The sequence below is a fragment of the Zea mays genome, chromosome 4, assembly GCF_902167145.1.
Source record: "Zea mays cultivar B73 chromosome 4, Zm-B73-REFERENCE-NAM-5.0, whole genome shotgun sequence".
In the NCBI taxonomy this organism is placed as follows: Eukaryota; Viridiplantae; Streptophyta; class Magnoliopsida; order Poales; family Poaceae; genus Zea; species Zea mays.
In genome coordinates this window covers 239,183,726-239,207,986 of record NC_050099.1, presented here as the reverse complement: position 1 = coordinate 239,207,986, position 24,261 = coordinate 239,183,726, and the positions used below count along the sequence as shown (strand labels likewise).

At 47.8% G+C, this 24,261-nt stretch overlaps 1 protein-coding gene across 1 annotated transcript; it reads left to right on the top strand.

The window, feature by feature from the left end:
- The first annotated feature begins 21,000 nt into the window (after positions 1-21,000).
- On the top strand, positions 21,001-23,839 carry LOC103654807 (ethylene receptor 4). Its single transcript, XM_008681621.3, has 2 exons — positions 21,001-23,030; positions 23,134-23,839. The coding sequence occupies exons 1-2, from the start codon at positions 21,192-21,194 to the stop codon at positions 23,704-23,706; spliced, it is 2,412 nt and encodes an 803-aa protein (XP_008679843.1). The 5' UTR covers positions 21,001-21,191; the 3' UTR covers positions 23,707-23,839.
- The last annotated feature ends 422 nt before the right edge of the window (positions 23,840-24,261 follow it).

The window sequence follows — 24,261 nt, the reverse complement described above, 5'->3', positions numbered from 1 at the left end:
CTCCCCTCGGTGGTTTGGAGCCTGAGGACAACACCGAGCCGAGCCATGGGCTTCACACCGTTCTTTCTAGTCTATGGGGCCGAGGCCATCTTGCCCACAGACTTAGAATACGGTTCCCCGAGGACGAGGGCCTACGCCGACCAAAGCAATCAAGCTAATCGAGAAGACTCACTGGACCAGCTGGGAGAGGCTCGGGACATGGCCTTACTACACTCGGCGCGGTACCAGCAGTCCCTGCGACGCTACCACGCCCGAGGGGTTCGGTCCTGAGACCTCCAGGTGGGCGACCTGGTGCTTCGGCTGCGACAAGACGCCAGAGGGCGGCACAAGCTCATGCCTCCCTAGGAAGGGCCGTTCGTCATCGTCAAAGTTCTGAAGCCCGAAACGTACAAGCTGGCCAACAGTCAAGGCGAGGTCTACAACAACGCTTGGAACATCCAACAGCTACGTCGCTTTTACCCTTAAGATGCTTTCAAGTCGTTCGTATGCCTCGTTCCCACACAAAGTTTAGTCATCAAGGAAGGGTCAGCCTTGCCTCGGCAAAGCCCGACCCTCCCTCGGGGGCTAAAAGGGGGGAACCCCCTCTGTGCCAAAATTTTCCTCGGAAAAATATCTTTTTCGCCAGAATGCCTTTCGTGCTTTTCGACTACTTCGAAAGTGGATCCTGAAAACGACGGAGTACACGTAAGCAGCCAAGGCTGACCGAGCCGAGGGACTCCTACGCCTCTGGGATACGGATACCTCACTCATCACCTTCTGCGATAAGTAACTCGTGCTCGGATAAGTGATTCCGCGGACCGAACAAGTCTTCACGCTCGAAAGCTCCTCTTCCGGAACGATTTTTTGGGCCTTCTCGACTGCGTTGGTGACAGAACCCTATGGACGAGTAAGAGTGCGCGTAAGCGGCAAGGCCGACCGAGCCGAGGGATTCCTACGCCTCTAGGATACGGATACCTCACTCATCACCTTCCGTGAAAAGCAACTCTCGCTCACACCAACAATTCTGTTACCGACAAATAAGTCCAGATACTCGAAACAAGAGGAAAGGAAACGCAGCTTTACAACACGACGATGGTGTGTTTTGGCCTCGGCGGCCGCAGAAAACATACACACACTACAAGATAATCCGATCCTGCAGGCTCGGATCTTGACAGTTGAAGGGAGCAGCAGCACCCTCGGCGTCAACTACACCTTCGGCGAGGTCCGACCTAGCCTCGGACGGCGACGCGGTCGGAGGATCTCCACTCTGAAGGACGACATCAGCACCACGCCCAGGCCATCGCCGCCAGGGCCTTCTCCAATAATTCGGCTCGAGCAGACGGCTCGGCCGGCCACCCCGAGGCCTCGGCCGGCTGTCCCCCGAAGACATGAGCCCGACCCGTGGCCTCGGCAACTCAACTCCGGCGTCGGTCCCGCCAGCGGACGACCCGACCAGGCTCCGGCCGACCAAGTCTTCTTTTCGAAGCCAACTCTGCCTCTGTTCGAGCTGACACCGCTACCCCCGGCCTCGGCTCATCGAAGAGCGACCGAGGGGTTCCTTTAACTAAGCAAGAGAAGCCTCGGACAGCAAGGCTGACCGAGCCGAGGGACTCCTACGCCTCCGGGATACGGATACCTCACTCGTCACCTTCGCACGAGGCGACTCACGCTTGGTGAAGCGGTTCAGATAACCAACAGGCGAGTCTTAGTGCTCGAAAATGAGGAAAAAACATGGCTCCGCGCCAAAAATACATACATGTTCAGGCCCCGACAGCCACAATGAACAAAAAGACCGGCATTCAAGGTGCCATTACAAACGGAACCCCGGTTCCACCTCCGCAGGTACGAACAACCCCACACGATTGGGGGCCTGCGGAGCAACAGAAGACCGACGAATGGCTCGCCGTCGCCCGCTCCAGCAGCGGTGGCGACGACGACTTCTGCTCCGGGGGGCCGAACAGCAGCAGCGATGACCTCAGGGCGGATGCTGCTGCCATGAGGCCCTCGCCCATGCCCTCACTCGAGAGGCAAGGACGGGCAGAAGGCCGTAGAGTTGGAGGTCAGTCCGTGGGCGGCACCGGCTATCTCGTCGGCGGAGAAACCTCTTCCGGCTGCCGTGGCGGAAGGCGGCACCGGGAGCGGCTCTGTAGCCACTCGGCTTAGAAAGCCAGGCACGCGGCAGCTGCCAACGCCACGAACGGCGAACGCCCTTCCCCCCGATCACTGAGGGAAGGAGCGGGCCGCCGCCCGCGCAGGGACCGACCCCAACTCGGCACACTCCCCTCCCCAGCACTGATGATGAAAATCCTTGAAGCTGAGGGAGGGGCAGAGGCCGCAGCCCGGCTCGCTTTTCCCCGCCATCGAACTGGAGGTCACCGTCTTGGGTGACCGCCGGTGAGGGGGTGCAGCCGGGCTGCATGAATAAAATCCTTGAAGCCGAACGATGGCTGAAAGGTACCAACTTCCACGAAGTTGCGTTCCTCCAACGACAAGGCGGAAGGATTGCGGGTGTCCCCCATCTGGGGGCTCGGAAGGTGGAAAGACACGGTGCATAAGGGAGCGCGAAGACATGGTCGCCTTTCAAGGGGGTCACCCTCCTTTTAAAGGCGACTCTCCCTACTTGCATCCCCAGCCGTCGTGGGCTGAGTCTTCTCCAACACGCTCCAAGGTCCTCCCCCTACGGCGCGGGGGCTGGGTCCCACGCGTCATGCAAACTGGCCCAGGGCAGAAGAAGCCAAACCGCCACGCACGGTGCGTGCAACCGCCGAGCGGCTACAAGCATTCCTCCACTTTCGCTCAGACCAGCGGGTGAAAGGGCGGACAGCCATGCAGTCGGCACGCAACCGCGCCAAGTGGGCGCACCCCTTCGACTTCCAACGCACCCAGCATGGAGGCCCAGGCCCACGCGTCATGCAACCGGCGCGCCGGTTACTACGTGCGAGCAACTGCACCGCCACTCGCACCACTACCACGCCTCCTCGACTGCGGAACCAGTACCGCGACTCGAGGCAACCCTGCGTATGACCCAGCAGTGCCAGCCAGGCGCGACGGTCAATACGGCCAAAAATGGGCCGGCAGTAATGGCGGTGGCAGGCGGGCAGGAGCAGCGGTCACGTCGTCAGCCAAGCTTACGTCCCATCCAGGGGCAGCGAGAGAACCCTCTCTCACGGCGTGAAGACGACGCGCCCGTGTTCCGTTCCTCGAACGGCTCGCGCACGTGCGACGACCGCCTCGCGAACCACTCGCCCCGTCGCATTAACTCCGCGGCGGGACAGGCGGCGCCTCAGGCAGGAGAAGCAAGCGACGCTTCGCCTTCGCCATAATGACCGCGCCAAAAAAGGTACGCCACGTCATTCGATTTCGTATCCTTTTCCTCTTTCTCTCTCTTAAAAGGATCCTTCTCCGTGAAGGAAATAGGCCCCGAGCCTCCCTACTGATCAGAGGTTCAAAGGCTGGCCCCTCGGAGGGATTCAACAGCCGCCTCAGAGCGCTTGGGTTCCGCGCCCACTACTGGTCAGAGGTTCGAAGGCCGGCCCCTCGGAAGGGTTCAACGACCGCCTCAGGCCACTCGGGCTCTGCGCCCACTACTGATCAGAGGTTCGTAGGCTGGCCCTCGAAGGGTTCACAACCGCCTCAGACACAGAGTGAAGGATGACCCTGGGTACGTTCGATACATAACCGAGGCTCGGGCTACGCTCCCGAGGTACCCTAGGACATTTCCGAGACCAGCGGGAACGATCTTGTAACGGAATCCCATCAGAGGGAGGCATCGAGCCCTCGCACCCCGTCGAAAGGGGACCGGGTCCGGCAGATCACCCGCAGGTACTTTTGGAGCGCACCTCCGGGCCTCTAGCCGACCCCTAACAAATGGGGCACGGGCGTCCACTCGGATTACCCGCCAGCAGCTCACCGGAGCCACCATGTTCGGCGCCCTCCGAGGGCAACATGGCGCTTCCCCCCCTCCTTGCGGAAAGGCGACACAGGGGCGTATGTAAAAAAGTCGAGTCTGTCCTTGACCGTCCTCTCGCCCTGTGCAGAGGCTCGGGGGCTGCTCTCGCGAACCCGGCTCCGACCAAACCGTTGACAGCGTCAACATACCAGCCCGAGAACTTGGGACCCGACCGTGCACCCGGGCTACGGCCAGCTCGCATGAGGGAACGACCAGACCAGCCGAAGCATTGCGCGAGGCATTAAGACCTCGGAGGAGTCAAACCACTCCTCCAAGGCCTCGAGGGCTACACCCGGCGGGTGCGCTCGCGTGCACCCACCGGAACAAAACGCAACCGAGAAAGGCTGGTCCCCTTGCAAAAAAGTGCGACAAAAGCCTCCAAGCGAATATTAACACTCCCTTCGAGGCTCGGGGGCTACTGTCGGGGACCATAATTAGGGGTACCCTCAAGACTCCTAAATCTCAGCTGGTAACCCCCATCAACACAAAGCTGCAAAGGCCTGATGGGTGCGACTAAGTCAAGGATCGGTCCATTCGAGGGACGCGATCACGCCTCGCCCGAGCCCAGCCTCGGGCAAGGGCAGCCGACCCCGGAGGATCTACGTCTCGCCCGAGGCCCCCCTCTAGCAACGGACACACCTTCGGCTCGCCCGAGGCCCAGTCTTCACCAAGAAGCAACCTAGGCCAAATCGCCACGCCAACCGACCAAATCGCAGGGGCATTTAATGCAAAGGTGGCCTGACACCTTTATCCTGACGCACGCCCTCCAGTCGACAGAGCCGAAGTGACCGCAGTCACTTCGCCGCTCCACTGACCGGTCTGACAAGAGGACAGCGCCGCCTGCGCGCACCGACTACTGAGCCGCTCGACAGAGTGAGGCTGACAGCAGCCAAGTCCGGCCCTAAGCGCCATGGGAAACTCCGCTCCGCCCGACCCCAGGGCTCGGACTTGGGCTCAGCCCCGGAAGACGACAAACTCCGCTCCGCCCGACCCCAGGGCTCGGACTCGGGCTCAGCCCTGGAAAACGGTGAACTCCGCTTCGATCGACCCCAGGGCTCGGACTTGGGCTCAGCTCCGGAAGACGACGAACTCCGCCTCGCCTGACCCCAGGGCTCGGACTCGGGCTCAGCCCCAAAGGACGACGAACTCCGCCTCGCCCGACCCCAGGGCTCGGACTCGGGCTCAGCCCCGAAGGACGATGAACTCCGCTTCGCCCGACCCCAGGGCTCGGACTCAGCCCTGGCATCCGCCGACGGTCTCCGCCTCGTCCTACCCGGGGGCTCGGACTCGACCTCGACCTTGGAAGACAGACTCGACCTCGACCTCGGAGGAGCCTCCACCTCGCCCAACCTAGGGCACGGACCGACCACGTCAACAGGAGGCGCCATCATTACCCTGCCCCAAGCTGACTCAGGCTACGGGGAACAAGACCGGCGTCCCATCTGGCTCGCTCCGCCAGACAAGTAATGATGGCGCCCCGCACGCTCTATGACGACGGCGACTCTCAGCCCCCTTACGGAAGCAAGAGGATGTCAGCAAGGACTCGACAGCCCCGACAACTGTCCTTCCGCCAGGCTCCAGCGCTCCTCCGACGGCCACGACACCACACGAACCGGGTGCCAAAACCTCTCCGGCTGCCACGATGGCATGTACTTAGGGCGCTAGCTCTCCTTCACTAGACACGTTAGCACATTGCTACACCCCCCATTGTACACCTGGATCCTCTCCTTGCGCCTATAAAAGGAAGGACCAGGGCCCTCTTACAGAGGGTTGGCCGCGCGGGGAAGGACAGGACGACGCTCGCGTGAGGCCGCTCGCTCCCTCCCGCGCGGACGCTTGTAACCCCCTACTGCAAGCGCACCCGACCTGGGCGCGGGACAAACACGAAGGCCGCGGGATTCCACCTCTCACGCCCGTCTCCCTCCGGCTTCCTCCCCCCTTCGCGCTCCGTCTCGCGCCGACCCATCTGGGCTGGGACACGCAGCGACAATTTACTCGTCGGTCCAGGGACCCCCCGGGTCTCGAAACGCCGACACTAATCATCTGCATCCTTTCAATAGATAATAAGTATATGTTTGTTTGATTTTTTTTAAATAGGATGTTAAGGAAACTTCTAGTTTTTTTTGAAATGAGAATATTACTCTGCCTTTAAAAAAGCAAATAAGAGATCCAGCGTTTTACAAAGCATACGCTGACATAACAGGGACTCCAGTTAAACAAGCACGAGTAACAAGCAAAATATTGAGGACTTAAGAAAACAACTAGCTAGGGACATAGCCCCAACATACTTCTACGACACCAGACCGAAACAACTTATTCTAAAAAAACAGAACTCTTAGAACTAGTTTGGGAGCTAAAATATCGGAGGAGATTGAAAAGGCCAAAATCCCTTTCTTATTTAAAATTAAATAAGAACGGAATTTTAGCTCCTCCAATACACTCCGGTTTTATAACTCCCAAACTAGTCCTAAAGCATGTATTTGCCATTAGGATCAGTCATACTAGCTATGAATATGATATCTTATTTCTCTAACTAATTTACTCTAGTGTTATGTTCTTATAGATAAATTTTTTATAGACTATCTATTCCTCTAATCATCTGCATCCTTTCAATAGATAATAAGTATATGTTTGTTTGATTTTTATTTTTTTTAAAAAAGGATGTTAAGGAAACTTTTAGTTTTTTTTGAAACGAGAATATTACTCTGCCTTTAAAAAACAAAATAAGAGATCTAGCGTTTTACAAAGCATACGTTGACAGAACAGGAACTCCAGTTAAACAAGCACTCGTAACAAGCAAAATATTGAGGACTTAAGAAAACAACTAGCTAGAGACATAGCCCCAACATACTTCTACGACGCCAGACCGAAACAACTTATTCTAAAAAAACAGAACTCTTAGGACTAGTTTGAGAGCTAAAATATCGGAGGAGATTGGAAAAGCTTAAATCCCTTTCTTATTTAAAATTAAATAAGAACGAAATTTTAGCTCCTCCAATACACTCCGGTTTTATAACTCCCAAACTAGTCCTAAAGCATGTATTTGCCATTAGGATCAGTCATACCAGCTATGAATATGGTATCTTATTTCTCTAACTAATTTGCTCTAGTGTTATGTTCTTATAGATAATTTTTTATGGACTATCTATTCCTCTAATCATCTGCATCCTTTCAATAGATAATAAGTATATGTTTGTTTGATTTTTATTTTTTTAAAAAAATAGGATGTTAAGGAAACTTTTAGTTTTTTTAAATGACAATATTACTCTGCCTTTAAAAAAGCAAATAAGAGATCTAGCGTTTTACAAAGCATACGCTGACAGAACAGGGACTCCAGTTAAACAAGCACCGGTAACAAGCAAAATATTGAGGACTTAAGAAAACAACTAGCTAGAGACATAGCCCCAACATACTTCTACGACGCCAGACCGAAACAACTTATTCTAAAAAAACAGAACTCTTAGGACTAGTTTGGGAGCTAAAATGTCGGAGGAGATTGGAAAGGCTAAAATCCTTTTCTTTTTTAAAATTAAATAAGAACGGAATTTTAGCTCCTCCAATACACTCCGGTTTTATAACTCCCAAACTAGTCCTAAAGCATGTATTTGCCATTAGGATCAGTCATACCAGCTATGAATATGATATCTTATTTCTCTAACTAATTTGCTCTAGTTTTATGTTCTTATAGATAAATTTTTATAGACAATCTATTCCTCTAATCATGTGCATCCTTTCAATAGATAATAAGTATATGTTTGTTTGATTTTTATTTTTTTAAAAAATAGGATGTTAAGGAAACTTTTAGTTTTTTTGAAATGAGAATATTACTCTGCCTTTAAAAAAGCAAATAAGAGATCTAGCGTTTACAAAGCATACGAGACTCTAGTTAAACAAGCACTGGTAACAAGTAAAATAATGAGGACTTAAGAAAACAACTAGCTAGAGACATAGCCCCAACATACTTCTACGACGCCAGACCGAAACAACTTATTCTAAAAAAACAGAACTCTTAGAACTAGTTTGGGAGCTAAAATATCGAAGGAGATTGGAAAGACTAAAATCCCTTTCTTATTTAAAATTAAATAAGAACGGAATTTTAGCTCCTTCAATACACTCCGGTTTTATAACTCCCAAACTAGTCCTAAAGCATGTATTTGCCATTAGGATCAGTCATAGCAGCTATGAATATGATATCTTATTTCTCTAACTAATTTGCTCTAGTATTATGTTCTTATAGATAAATTTTTTATAGACTATCTATTCCTCTAATCATGTGCATCCTTTTAATAGATAATAAGTATATGTTTGTTTGATTTTTATTTTTTTTAAAAAATAGGATGTCAAGGAAACTTTTAGTTCTTTTTGAACTAAGAATATTACTCTAACTTTAAAAAAGCAAATAAGAGATCTAGCGTTTTATAAAGTATACGCTGACAGAACAACTCCTGTTAAACAAGCACCGGTAACAAGCAAAATATTGAGGACTTAAGAAAACAACTAACCAGGGACATAGCTCCAACAGACTTCTACCACGCCAGACCGAAACAACTTATTCTAAAAAAACAGAACTCTTAGGGCTAGTTTGAAAGCTAAAATATCGTAAGAGATTGGAGAGACTAAAATATCTTTCTTATTCAAAATTAAATAAAAATGAGATTTTAGTCCCTTCTAATTTTATGGTTTCCAAACATTCCCTTATATAACCCTAATAATGCCTGACGCCTCCCCCAAGTGATGGCTGGAAATTACACAGCCAGTTTCTTGACTGCTCGTTCCACTTTGAGAAGCACTGTCCAGCTCTGTAGAAAAGAAATAGCATCATACAAGATCGCAGAAGAGTTGTGCGGAAATTCCTTCTCTATCGCCATCTTATGGCAATTACGCCACATGGCCCAGATCAGGCCAGCAAACAGGAAAAAGGTCGAAAGTGGATCTTTCTTGAGACTGGAAGACAACCCTGTCTTCAAATACATCCTCCACCGAATTGGGAAGGTTAATCCAGCTGAAAACCATTTTCAGGCTGCCGCAAACACATCTCGACAATATGCAATGGAAAAATACATGGTCAGGTTCATGATTCCGACACAGAGAACATAAACTGCTGCCCTTCCAACCTTTTTTCTTCAGCACCATAGTAGCTTGAACTTTCCTATTAAAAAGCTGCCATAGAAATTTTTTGATTTTTAACGGCATACCCTGTATTTCCAGATGTTTTTCTCAAGGCTTTTCAGTCCAAAAATCTGTTATACATATAGTGTGCATTAGTATAATGACCGTGTATTGCGATGGAATATAAATTATTCGATAAAATGTTATAGGAACCGTTCAATATCGTTGCCTCAGCCTCAAGCACGAAGTAAAAAATCACACAAGCTAAGTGAAGGCGCAAAAATTGCAACATATACGCTTAACCTTGACCAAAAGCAAACAACAGTAACTTCAAGGATTAATATATTCTCAATCCAATGAGATCAGCTAGCCATCAATTTAACAGTTCAAAGATGATTATTTTTTTCGCAAACAACATGCCATTGAAAAGGCGCAGTATAATTAAGGCAACTCAATCTAATATCATAAACTGTGATTCCCCTAAAAAATATATCCTTAAACGGGAGTTACATCCTTTGACTTGAGAATGGTTATTTTGTATCAATGGCTCCTGCATTGAACCTAATTAACTGCCCATACAAACCTTAATCATGTTAACACATGCTAATCATTAATCAAGTCCAAAATCTAAGTCTACCATAGAGTTTCATAATTTAGTAATAAATCATCATGTTGGTGCCTTTTTGACCAAACACCAACGATTCCTCTAGATCTCGTTCATGGGGAACGAGACCTTGGATAATCTCTCTGCAATGCGGTCTTGAACTACACCTCTATGCTGCCCCCTTTTTGGGGTCAAATACCAATGAACCCTATGGCCTTCATGTGACATGCAGGACCTTAGGGTTGGCTCTGCGAGGTGCCAGACAGTCCATGATAGGTCACCGGGCCGTCCGCGTGTAGGTCACTATCCAATAGATAACTACGATCTTCTCTGTGGGTGCGCGGACCGTCGTGTGTAGATGGCGAACCATCCATTTTGGTGCAGAGGGCTTTGCGTTGAACCTAGATCTCGCCTACTAGGAGGGACCCCATCAGGAAAGAGAGATCATAGGGTTACTTCAGGATCGACAGGCCACTCAAAGCGCATCTAGACGACGTAGAGACGAAGAGAGGTGAATATTGAGATTGAAAACTATAAGTAGAGCTACACTACCTCTACTCCTAAGGGCATGATAATGTTGATAGATCGGTTCGATTGGATGGTGTGTTCTCAATTAGCCGTACCCCTTCATATATATAGGGAAGGTCTAGACCCATTCCTAGGCGAGATCTAACAGTTTCCCGCGAGTTTGTTAGGATAACCGCACACATGATAAGGATTCTAGCCTGAACTAATCTAATCACAGATCATCTGGACCACTCTCTCGCACCGTCTGGGCCACAAGGCCAGACCGTCCGCGCCGTCCAGGTGCCAAATTTGGTGTTCAACACATCACCAGACCTTTTTTCACATTCATTAGGATGCCCTTAGACCCACATAATGCCACAAGGAAACTTCATCCAATTCACCCTGATTTTGGGCTAAACGTCTAGCATGTTGATTGAGAGAGGAATAGCAAACGACCCGGTGGGCGAGGTCGAACTGGGAGAGGAGGTTGTCGACGACCTTAATGGTCTGATTGATGTTCTCGTGTGTCGTTCGGATCGCGTGCGTACTCACCTACAACCACACCAAGCATCCCCACCTCAATTTCCATCCAACGAAGGCGCGACATGTTTGAAATGGGAAGATACAGGGCGGGCGAACCTCATGGGGTGTGATATCCTGGCCCGGGGGATAGTGATATCTTGGCCCAAGACTTAATAGAATTAATAGAGTACTCATATCAATAAGGTGCATCTTATTTTTTAGAAGCCTATCTCAAAAGAACCTCCAGGTTAAGCATGCTTGGCTTGGAGCAATTTGGGATGGGTGATCGACCGGGAAGTTTTCTCTGGTGCACATGAATGAGGACAAAGTGCGCACAAAAGACTCGTGTTGGTCTGTGGGGACAATATATGATCCTGGAGAGCTGCGAGGAGTAAGTATCGCCGGTTCGGGAGTGGACGAGGTGTTACATGGGGCGCATGACGGCCTCGAGTGTGGAGAGGAGGTGGTCGAAGGAGCCGAGGATGGTGACCATGTCATCTGTGTTCCCTTTGCTCCACTGCATAGAGTCTCGCTGCATGGTCGCCTACCGCTCTAGCACGTCCATTGCATGTGGGAGCGTAGCCACTACCATTGCGGACGTCAGATCAAGCACGATGGAGGCGGGCGAGGGAGAAATCTAGGTCGACGGGGTAGAGGAGGAAGCCCACGATGAGGAAGAAGATAGTGAGGCAGGGGGCGATGCAACGTCTGCCACAGCACAGATGACGACGAAGGCATATGAGGACAAGGAGGATCACGTATGAGTTGATGGCATGTGAATTGAGTTAGGTCAACAAGGAGGCGGCAGACAATATAGGGAGATTTGGACCACGTGTTGATTGCAAAGAAATATAAGATTTTTTTAATAAAAGTGTTGGCATAGGACGATTGTGTAGACTGATGTTTTATAGTAGTATAAATATACATACATATGTTCAAAAAGAAAACACGTTTTTACATTGACCCCAAAAGGAGGGGAATGTGTGCATTGAAAAGGAAAGGAGGGCGTCGTGAGTCAGATTCTCTCCTTTTAGGATGGTTGTTTTTAATAAAATACAGTAATTGTATCGAACTTGTCATGTTGTGCATAAAAGCGGGTCTCTAATTTGGTCGGCCCGTGCAAAACCATAAAAAAAGTTTGCTTAAATAGGATACTGCTATGACGTGCCATATTGGAGCACACTAATAAAAGTCCAGGGACCTAAATAACACAACATGTTAAGTTCGGGGACTCAAATAACACATAATGTCAAGTTCAGGGACCCAAATGACTCCAACATGATACACTATGTCTTCATCCGATTTAAGCAAACCTTGTTCTAGGAAACATTGATGCCTAAGAGAGGGAGGGTGAATTAGGACTTCTAAAAACTTTGCTCTAAACTAGGCCACAAATAAATATATAAAACAAAACCTATCCAAAAATGTAAACTAGATTGTGCAAACTAGGTTTTGACTAAGTGTTGTTATCTCTACCGCAAAAGGAGTTTTGCAACCTAAGTTCCAATCCTAAATATTCTAACTAGAAAGGAGAGATCAAAACTTAAGTACTTAATGTAAATGTGGAAGGTAAAGAGCAAAGGTAGAGATGCAAACTCCCGTGGACGCCGCGGATATTTTTACCAAGATATCCGGAACCATGCGAGGTCTCGACTAATCCTCGTTCGTGCCCTACGCAAAGGGTAGCTCATGCGAGGGCCAAGCATCACAGACGAGTAACTCCGTAGAGAGTCGCGTGCCTTGTCCACATGCAAGTGATGCTCCATTTCTGGCTCCTCTCGGACGCTCTCCACTGTCTTTACTATCGAGCTTCTGGCCGAAACACCGGGCCTTGTTCCCTCCGGTACACGGTGGCGGCCGTATCACAAACACGGTTGATACGGTCTCACAAGACTCTCGCCCCACTCGGTACAATTACAACGGCTTGCACAAGAGTCAAGGGGTTATGTGGGGTTTTCTAAACTCCCTCAACTAACTAGGGATCACCTAGAGCAAGCGCAATAGCGGTCTAACTAACCTAAGCACTTCGCAAAGCACCTACGCTAATCACCGAGTGATTCTATTAAGTACTTGGGTGTTTTAGAACTTGGAGATGTGTATAACCTTCCTTGGTATGTTGCTTAAGCTCTCACTCCTCCAAATGATCGGTTGGATGAAGTATATTTAGACCCAACTCGAATATAGTCGTTGGAAAGCGGTTCTGCAGCTTTCTGCGACGCACCGGATAGGTGCACCGGACTGTCCGGTGGTTCACCGGACAAGCCACATGTACTATCCATTAGAAGTGGCCATTGGAGCTTCTGAAAATGGAGCACCAGACAATCCAGTGTGCATCGGACATGCAACGTAGAATAGGTTGCTTATTGTATTTTGGCCATAACTTTTAGCTCCAAACTCTGATTTCGATGATCTTGTACTTTTTGGAAATCTTATAAAATCCTCTACATCCCAGAGTTGAAGCCATATCATTTTAAGTAAACGTGGCACACTGGACGGTTCGGTGAAACAGCTCTTGTGTTGCTACAGTTTTTTCAGCACTTCCAACTTTGTATTGTGGGCACAACTTTTAGCTCCGAACTTCAATTTTGATGATCTTAGACTTTTTGTAAAGATTATAAAATTCTATACATATCAGAGTTGAAGCCACATCGGTTTGAGTAGATTTGAAATCATGAAACACTTCCAATTCATTTATCCCTTCCTCTGAACTTTGTTAACTTCACTTTTTGTTTTGTAGCTTTGCATCTCACTTCTACTTCTTGATGTGTTGGACTCTTAGCATATATAGAGTGTCTTCAATATGACTTTGTAATGTCTTATGTTGGTCTTATAATGTCTTATTTGAGGTGTTGCTTCCTAAGTGCCTCAGTCCAAGTCACTTTTGCACCATGTGAACTACAAACACATTAGTCCCTAGGTTATGTTGATCATCAAACACCAAAATCATTTAGTCAAATGGGTCAGGTCCATTTTCCTTACAATCTCCCCCTTTTTGGTGATTGATGACAACACAAAAAACAAGCAAACATAATAAATACTTCATGTAAATATGCAATCTACTTGCTAGGATGCATGAATGTCCCCCATAATGTGAGATTATGGACTTAAGCCTACCCCTAACTCCATAATCCACATGCTTCCTATTTAGGATCGAAACCAACAAGAAAACCACTTGATAGGATAAAAAATTTAAAATTAGGTGGTTTTGGTATTTGATAACTTTGATTTGCTTTGGTTCGTAAAATTCTCCCCCTTTGGAATCAAACACTGAAAAGGAAGACATGATAAGCATATAGGAAGCAGTTAAATACATGCCCTATAAAAAGAATTACTCCCCTAAAAGAGAGATCTCCCCTTTTGAAAGAGTATTCTCCCCCTTTGTATGAAACAAGACATACTCCCCCTGTTGGAGATCCTCTATTTAAGAAAAGCTCATGAATAAACAAGAGGAAACTAGTCATTGTTGAAATAGACTAACTCCCCTATGCATAGGTAAATGATAGAAGATACTCTAGTGATATCAAATGAAGCATTTAATAACATATGGATATATGGCAACATGGGGGCATAAGATGTTAAAGGACATAGTCTATTCAAAAAGTTGAGAAGACATGTAAACGATACCGATCGTAGAATAAAACCACTTGAAGATTTGCAGTGGAAGCTTATTGTCTTTCTCCTAGGACTCCATTTTCCTTCAGTGAAACTACTACATACATAATAGTCATGAAAAGCGATGTTAGTCTCAAAGACTTAGATTATAGAGTAACCTATGCCTAAAGGTTTGCATACAAGTTTTGAATACTTGTAGGAGACACACACATTAATTTTGAGATCAAGAGGGGTAAATTATCTATAATCCGTACTTTGGCACATATAATTCAAAATGGCACCAATTAAAGGATATAACTTTAGAATCAAGTAATAGTGTCATTTATCTAGGAATGTTAATTAAGTTATGTGTCGTGCTTTATTAAACATTTTAAAGCATGTAGGTTTGCTCAACATGTCCAAAATTAAAATCGAGCATTCCTACCATATGATATACCTAGCGTGCATGCTTATGCAATTGAAAGTAAATACCACAAAGCAGAACTAGAAATGAGAGGTAAGTTAGAGAACAAATGAAATTAGATACTCATATCTAAAAACAAGAAATAGTGATAAAACTAGTTACCATAGTCATGGGTGGGGAATTTGGGTCCAAAATTTTCACTAACCCACCTGGTAATAAACTTGATCCAACATGATGCATCCCATGATATATATCTAAATTTGCCAAGTCTCCAAATTCATTGAAGTCCTTCGGACTTCTCACTTCCCTCTCAGGACCCGAACCTTCATGGTGCTTTTCATGGTTGAGATTTCTTTGGCACCCAGATGCGTTTGGCCCCCTTTCCTTTGTTGGCTTACTTGTTTGCCTTGATGTCTATCACCTTGCCATTCCTTTTCTTTTTAATCAAATATGGTGTAGCCGCCTTTTTGTCCACCTTGTTGCTATAGGTGTTGGAGACTTTGCTTGTTGGCCTTTTCTTTTGCTTCTCATTGATCTTCGCCTTGCATTGGTAAGACTTGTGGTCTTCCTTGTGACAGAGCTAGAAAACCATAATTTCTCCCTCCACAGGCTTGTTCACTCCCGCAGTGGTGTTATCCTCAAGAGGTTGGGTTTGTTTAGCTTTACCTTTCTTGTCATACAAGGCCTTACCAAGGCGAGCCACCTCTTGCTTCAACAACCCATTTTCCAAAGCAACCTCACTGAAACATGTTTATATAACAACATTCTTTACAATGACTTGGTTGCAAGGGTTAGAATCATTAATTAAATCTAAGCAAGAAGTATAAGCATCTTTCTTAATAATTTTAGGAATTTGAAAGGGAAATATGGTTAACCATTTCCTATAAATAGATTTTGGTGGCTGACGACCAACACAAACCATATGGACTAACTAGTTTGGCTAGATGTGATTTATCTCAAGTGCATAAGGTTCAACACAAACCAAGAAAGAATTCATTTAGGGGACACAATTTATTTGGAGCAAAAAGGACTTGAGTGTGCTGATTTCTGGCATATCGGACACTGTCCGGTGTGTTTGGTGCACCAGGCCAGGCGCCCTCCAAACCAGCCACTCTTGGGAATTCTAGGGCAGCCTCCGCTATAATTCATCAGACTGTCTGGTGTGCCACCGGACTGTCCGGTGAGCCAGCGGAGCAACGGCTAACTGGCGCCAACGGTCGACTGCAAAAGCGTTTTGCGGTGAACAGTGCCTCAGCAGAAGTCAGAGGGCACCGGACTGTCCGGTGTGGCACCAGACTGTCCGGTGTAGCTAGAAGACAAACGTCTCCAACGGTCAACTGCTCCGAACCCTAACGATTGCGCTGACGTGGCGAGCACCAGACAGTGCACAGTGACTGTCCGGTGGCACACCGGACTGTCCTGTGCGCCCATCGCCAGCAGCCTTTACCAACAGCTAGGAAGTGGTTGGGGGCTATAAATACCCCCAACCACCACATTCATTGGCATCCAAGTTGTCTGAACATCCCATTCATTGCAAGAGCAAAAGACTTCACTCCAAGACACATTCAATAGATCAAATCCTCTCCAAGCCTCCAAATCAACTCAATTCCATTAGGGACTTGAGAGAGGGTGTTTTGTGTTCTTTTGTTGCTCTTGTTGCTTGGATTGCATTTCTTCCTTTCTCACTCTTCTTCTAAGTGCTTGTAAAGATAAGCCAGAGACACCAAGTGTGTGTTGGTTCTTGTGGGGTCTAAGTGACCCATGTGATTAAGGAAAAGGCTCACTCAGTCTAAATGACCGTTTGAGAGAGAGGGAAAGAGTTGAAATAGACCCGGCCTTTGTGACCTCCTCAACGGGGACTAGATTCTTTGGAACCGAACCTCGGTAAAACAAATCACCGTGTCTACTCGTTTTGATTCTCGCTTGATTTGTTTGCCCTCTTTCCTCTCTCTAACGTTTCCTTGCTAGTATTAATTTGAGTTTGCTCCCATACGTCATCTGCATCCTTTGAGCAACTCTTAGCAAGAGAAACACTCTTTCGGACTTGAATTTAATTCTAACGCTAACCCTGACCTTAGTGTGTGTTTAAGTTTATAAATTTCAGGTTTTGCCTATTCACCCCCCTCTAGGCGACTTTCAGAATTTCAACAAGAGATGCCTCTGAGACACTACCGATGCTTTCTAGATTAGTAGTTAGCTCATTATTGTGTATGTTAAGAATTTCCATTTTGTCTAAGAAATTTTCAATAGTATCCTGAGAGCTAGCTAACTTAGCTTTAAGTTTTCATTCTTTTTAATAAGACTGTCATCAGTAGTTGAGGATGCAGCTTTAGACTCTAATTGCTTAATTTAGTTGTTAGCTCACAATTCAAATTTGCAAAAGTTTCAAATTTCTCTAGCAAGCATTTGTAGTCATTTTGGGAGCTAAGCAACTTGTTTTTCAAAGTTTTAAGTTGAGCCATTTGCTTAATATAAACATCATCAAAAAAATAACGACATCTACAAGTTCATCTAAGGAGGGCTTTCCCTCACCTTCACCATCATCACTAATATTGTCACTTGAGAATGGGATACTCGATTTACCTCTTGCCATAAGGCATTTGTGTGATGAACGTGAAGAACATGTTGATGAGTGGTGGCTGCGGGTCCTTGAAGAACCATCCCAAGTCTTGACACTTGTGTCTTGCCTTTGCTCCTCTTTTTGGGTTCGACTGAATTTGAGCAATTATCTCGAAAGTGGCCCTTCTCCCCACATGCGAAGCATCCTCTCTTTCTTTACTTTTTCTTATCAATGTTAAAGAGAAGATCCTCGACCTGCTGGGGCACACACATTAGATTAATCTTGTGAATCATCCACATTACCTTTTCAACGCGTCAGACTGTTTCTTCGTCCTTGGAGGATGATGTCGAGGCTTGATCATTTTCTTCTTCTTCTTCATCATCTTCTTCTTCATGTTCTTTACTTGAGAAGCTTGAGCTTGGAGCCTTCTTGCCTTTTAACTTTTTGTGTTCATCACATGCAAAAGCATACGACTTTGAAGAAGTTGGCTCCTCTTCTTGACGCATCTTGAGTGACATTTCAAATGCCACAATCTTCCCAATCACAAGTGTCGGGGTCATTTGGCTAAAGTCGTCCAAATTGTGAAGAATGGTGATGATGCTCCCATATTTTTGTTGAGGTAACCGAGAGATGATCTTCCTCACAATGTCTGCATCATCTAGCTTATTAATGCCAATAGAATTGAGCTTATAACAAGATTTAAACATGAATACATGTCTCTAACAAGCTCATTTTCTTTCACAGCAAAAGAATTATACTCATTCCAGACCAGACAATGTTTTTGCTCACCAACATTTGATGTGTCGTCATGGAGCTCATGCAATTTTAGCTAAATCTCATTAGCGGTTTTCAAGGTAAATACTTGACTGAAGATTTCTATGCTAAGAGATTCATACGAGCAATTTTTGGCTCTAATATTCAAATGAATTTATTTTTCATCACTCGTTGTGAGCTTCTCCAAATTCTTAGGTGGTTTCATCCCGTCATGAGTGACTAACCAAACACCTAAATCAACCGCTTCTAGGTAACAAGCCACTCTAGCACTATAATAAGGGAAACTAGTTCCTCCAAAGTGTGGTGGCCTATAGGTATCTATCCCCTTTCTCTAAAAGCGTCGGCTCTATTAGCGGTGAAGCTAAAACATTCCAAATAAGCCAAACTGGCTCTGATACCACTTGTAGGTAGGGGTGGAAACGAGCTAAGCTGACCTCGCTGTGGCTCGCTCATGCAACGAGCCGAGCTCGGCTCGCCCATCTAGTGAGCTCGGAAAAAACAGCTCGGCTCGGCTCGCGAGCCGGCTCGCCGAGCCAACGAGCCTAGCCATAAACGTAAATCTGCTCTCTAAATTATAATATAAAATCTTAAAAATATTTTTAAATAACATATTTTAAATTAGTAAAATAGATATAACACAAATATAATATAGAAAATAGATTATTTTTGTATAGTAATCTTAAATATGATAAATTAATTGTCTACTCGGTACTAATATTATATGCCAATTAAGATTTTATGTAACAAATTGTTGTTGGGTCGAGCCACGAGCCAGCTCGCGAGCTGCACCGAGCCGAGCCGATCTGGCTCGCTCTTTTCACGAGCCACAAAAATAGGCTTAGCTCGGGCTCGTTTTGAGTGTTGAGTCGGTCCGATCCGAGCTGAGCTGCTGCGAGCCCGAACCAGCTCGAGCTTTTTTCCGGCCCTACTTGTAGGAAACGGTGATACCTAAGAGGGTGAGGGTGAATTAGAACTTCTAAAAACTTCGATCTAAACTAGGCCACAAATAAATTACTAGAACAAATCCTATCCAAAAAAATATAAACTAGATTGTGCAAACTAGGTTTTGACTAAGTGTTGCTATCTCTACAGTAAAAGGAGTTTTGCAACCTAAGTTCCAATCCTAAATATTCTAACTAGAAATGAGAGATTGAAACTTAAGTACTTAATGTAAATGCGGAAGGTAAAGAACAAAGATAGAGATGCAAACTTCCGTGTACGATGCCAATATTTTTAACGAGGTACCTGGAACCACGCAAGGTCCTGACTAATCCTCGTTGGTGCTCCTACGCAAAGGGTAGCCCACGCGATGGCCAAGCACCACGGACGAGTATCTCTGTAGAGAGTCGCGGGCCTTCTCCATGCGCAAGTGGTGCTCCGCTTCCGACTCCTCTCAGATGCTCTCCGTCGTCTTCACTATTGAGCTTCCGGTCGAAACGCTGCGGACCTTGTTTGCTCCGGTACACGGTGGCGGTCATATCACAAATGTGGTTGATACGGTCTGCAAGACTCTTGCCCCACTCGGTACAATTATAACGGCTCGCGCAAGAGCCGAGGGGTTATGTGGGTTTTTTTTTCTAAACTCACTCAACTAACTAGGGATCACCTAGAGCAAGCGCAATAACAGTCTAACTAAACTAAGCACTTCGCGAAGCACCTACACTAATCACTGAGTGATTTTATAGAGCACTTTGGTGTTTGAGAACTTGGAGATGTGTATAACCTTCCTCGGTATGTTGCTTGAGCTCTCACTCCTTCAAATGGCCGGTTGGATGATATATATATAAGCCTTAACTCGAATATAGCCATTGAAAAACAGTTCTGCAGCTTTCTGGGGCGCACCGTAAAGCCATGTGTACTAGCCATTAGAGGTGGTCGTTGGAGCTTCTGAAAATGGCGCACGCACCGGATAATCCGGTGTGCACGGACAACCAACGCAAAACATGATACTTGTCGCATTTTAGCCATAACTTTTAGCTCCGAACTCCGATTTCGATGACCTTGTACTTTTGGAAAGCTTATAAAACCCTCTACATACCAGAGTTGAAGCCATATCATTTTGAGTAAATTTGGCACACCGGACGGTCCGATGAAACAGCTCCTGTGCTGCTGTAGTTTTTTCAGCACTTCCAACTTTGTATTGTGGGCATAACTTTTAGCTCCGAACTCCGATTTTGACGATCTTTGACTTTTTGGAAAGCTTATAAAATTTTCTACATATCGGAGTTGAAGCTATGTCAGTTTGCGTAGATTTGGAATCGTGAAACACTTCCAATTCAGTCAGCCCTTCCTCTCAACTTTGTCAACATCACTTTTATTTTGTGGCTTTGCATCCCACTTCTACTTCTTGACGTGTTGGACTCTTAGCATATATAGAGTGTCTTCAATATGACTTTGTAATGTCTTCTATATGTCTTATAATGTCTTCTTTAAGGTGTTGCTTCCTCATTGTCTCAGTCTAAGTCACTTTTGCATCCTGTGAACTACAAACACAAATACTAGCAAACACATTAGTTCATAGGTTATGTTGATCATCAAACACCAAAATCATTTAGCCAAATGGGTCGGGTTCATTTTATTTGCACTTGTTTTAGACGGTTTTAGATAGGTCGCTAAATTCCAGCACTCATTTTACTGGTGTTGAGAGTTGGAGAATCTAAGTGACACAACATGCTAAGTTCGAGCACCACTGATGCATTTTGCTTGTGTTTTTTTTTGTTAATTAATGAACTTTAAAAACTAAGAAAAGTTATGGAGATATTACTTTCCAACGTAACAAGTAAACGAAGCATCCACTTGTTTGTGACGCGTTTTCTGAACTATTCCTAGACAACATAACAAAATGGAAATATTACCGCTGTTCTGCGGAAGAAGTCCAAAAAGTTTTGGCCTGCAGTAGCTAGCCGGCGTGGATGGAATTGCCTCCTCGACCTTGAGCATAGCACTGCCAGACAAAATCTGAAGCAAAACAGAACCTGACTGCCACAACGTACGCTGCATGGATGGAACGTACGTTGCGCTGCATCCTGCATTCAGAAGGCCACGGCACACCTGTCTTCCTCGCAGGGCCTCTCGCAGTCTCTCTGTCTTATCGCAAATGCAATATAGCTATAGACTGAAACATGCATGTAGGTAAAGGAATGAGCTAGTGCTTGGGCCGTGGTGAAAAATAATGGCGTCGGCGGGAGGAGAAGGTGCAGTTTTGGTACCCCTGGCGCGGCGCTGCGGCGGGTGCGACGGCCGTGAGGAAGCCGTGGTGGAGGCGATGCTGCAGTGGCAGAAGGTGAGCGACCTGCTCATCGCGGCGTCGCTGCTGTCCATCCCGCTGGAGCTGCTCTACTTCGCCACGTGCGCCGCCCTGGCGCCTCTCCGGCGGGTGCTCCTCCAGCTGGGCACCTTCATTGTCATGTGCGGCGTGACCCACCTGCTGAACGTCCTCGCCTACGACCACCCGGGCTCCCACCGCATCCTCGTCGCCCTCACCACCGCCAAGATTCTGGGCGCGCTCGCCACCTCCGCCGCCGCCGTCTCCCTCCCGGTCCTGTTCCCGCGCCTGCTCCGCCTCAAGGTCCGCGAATCGTTCCTCCGCACCAAGGCGCGCCAGCTTGACCGCGACCTCGCCACCGTCAGGCACCGCGAGGAGACCGTCTGGCGCGTCGTCCGCGCGGTCACGCACCACATCCGCGACTCCATCGACGCGCGCACCATCCTGCGCACCACCATGCTCCAGCTTGCCGCCGCCCTCGGCCTCAGCAACTGCGCCATCTGGATGCCCCAGCCCGGCGGGAGCGACCGCGGCGTGCTCCAGCTCATGGACCAGCTGCTGCCAGACCGAGACGACGAAGGCGACAAGGTGCTTCATCACAGCGGCGGCACACGCGCCATCTCCGTTCGTGACCCTGACGTGGCCGCCGTATTGGCCAGCAAGGACGCCAAGGTGCTTAGCCGGCCAGGCTCGGCGCTCAAGGCGGCGAGCTGCCGGAGCGTGCCGCTGGCAGGAGCCGCGGCCGCCATACGGATTCCAAATTTCCACGGAGAAGTGGGCAGCAGGAACACATCAGAGCCGTTGAGCTACGCCATCCTAGTCCTGGTTCTTCGGGCTCATGAAGATCAACACAGGGCACCTACAGGCTGGAGCAACCTGGACCTGGAGATTGTCCAGGCCGTCGCCGACCAGGTCACCGTCGCGCTGTCCCACGCGGCAGCCCTGGAGGAGTCACAGCTGATCCGGCACAGGCTGGCGGAGCAGCACGGGGCACTGCTGCGCGCAAGGAGCGAGCTCGCGGCTGCGACCAAGGCGAGGAACAACGCTCACAGCGCGATGCGAAGCGCCATGGGCAGGCCGATGCACTCCGTCGTCGGCCTGATATCCGTGATGCAGCAGGAGGCCGCCGCGATGCGCCCGGAGCAGAGGCTCATCGTCGACGCCATCGCTAGGACAAACGCTGTGTCCTCCACTCTCATGGACGACGTCATGGAGACGCTGCAGAGGATGGTGGACATCCGTGACCCGCCGCTGTCGACTCCTACTCCTACCCTGGTGTCAAGGCGGCCGTTCGAGCTCCGCTCGCTGATCAGGGACGCGGCCTTCGTCGCCCGATGCTTGTCCGGCTGCCAGGAGCTCGGCTTCTCGCACCAGCTGCAGGCCAATTCCCTGCCCGAATGGGTTGTCGGCGACGACAAGAGAGTCTTCCATCTCGTGCTGCACATGGTGGGCGCTCAGCTGAGCCGATGCCATGGCCAGCATGTCACAGCAGCAGGCCGTACCCTCTCGTTTTCTGTCTGCAGCTGCAACAGCATCGCCAGTGAGCACCAGGACTGGATCCCGTCGCCACTGCGACCCGTCAGCTTCACCAGTGGCAACCAAGTATTTGTCAGGATCCAGATTGGGCTGACGAAGAGCGGTCCTGGGAGCTCGCCGGCATCGCGCCCACCCCAGTGTGGCCTCTCCTCCGATTCCGGCGGTGCCAACATGCGGCTAACCTTCGCTATGTGCAAAAAGATTGTGGAGGTACAGTTGTTTTGCCACCGTCGAGCACAACTTTAAGTACTTCCATATATATGAAGTTGGGACATATTCGTACGACGACACATCGATTTTATAATTTCTTCAGATGATGAATGATGACATGTGGTGGGCATCAGAGTCGGAAGGCCAGGGAGAAACCATGACGTGCATCCTTCGGTTCCAACAGCAGCAGCCACCGAATCCGCACGTGCCTGGATCAGGCACGTACCGGATTGGAGCCTCGTCTGCGACGGCGGCGCCTCACCTTCACTTCAACGGCCTAAGAATCCTGCTTGCCGACAGCGACGCCATGAGCATGGAGGTCACCCGGAAGCTCATCGAGCGGCTAGGCTGCCAAGTCCTGCCAGTGTCGTCGGGCGCCGACTGCCTCAGTTTGCTGCGAGGCGCTGAGCCGTCGTTCGAACTCGTGGTTCTTGATCTCGATGGGCATGGCGGAGCCGGCACGGCAGGCGCCATGGATGGGCTCGAGGTAGCCCTCAGGATACGGGAGCTCAGTAACACCTGCTGGCTGCTGGTCCTCGTCGCCGTGGAAGCCAGCGGCGTCGATGACACCGTGCGTGATATGTGCCGGCGAGCGGGAGTGGACGGGCTCATCCACAAGCCCATCACGCTGCCGGCGCTCGGAGCTCAGCTCCAGAGAGTCCTTCAGAACAACTGATCCAACCTCCAAGGAACCTGTGTGTCGATTTGCAGCCTTCACATTACGCCACGTCATGATGTAGCTGTGTAGAGACTCATGTTGAGCCTTCTCTCAATCGCAAGTTATGTTGAAGCTGCTAATTATTTTTGGATATGCCGAGCCAATAATTTAATAGCAATACTATAAACAACAGCAGAAAAATATATAGAATAGCTTGTAAAACAATAATATATTTATACTTATAAGAGAATGTATACTAAATTCAGTTCAATATAAGCATAAATTTATCGTATTAACTGTTTAGAAAAAACAACTTATTAAAGACACAATGTGGTATTGCAACAAAAAAATTATGATTGTGTATAAAGTGAGCTAATTTATATACTGTAAATATTGACTGAATAATGAACAATATATTGAGAACAATCTATAAAGTTTTTATCTCCAAGAACTTTGTATCATTTGATGTTCTGATCTTGGTTTTAATTTAATCTTCCATTATCGAAAAAATTACGACAACTTGGCAACATAAATAATAAAATAATCAATCTCTCGGGGTCTCACCTCTCACTC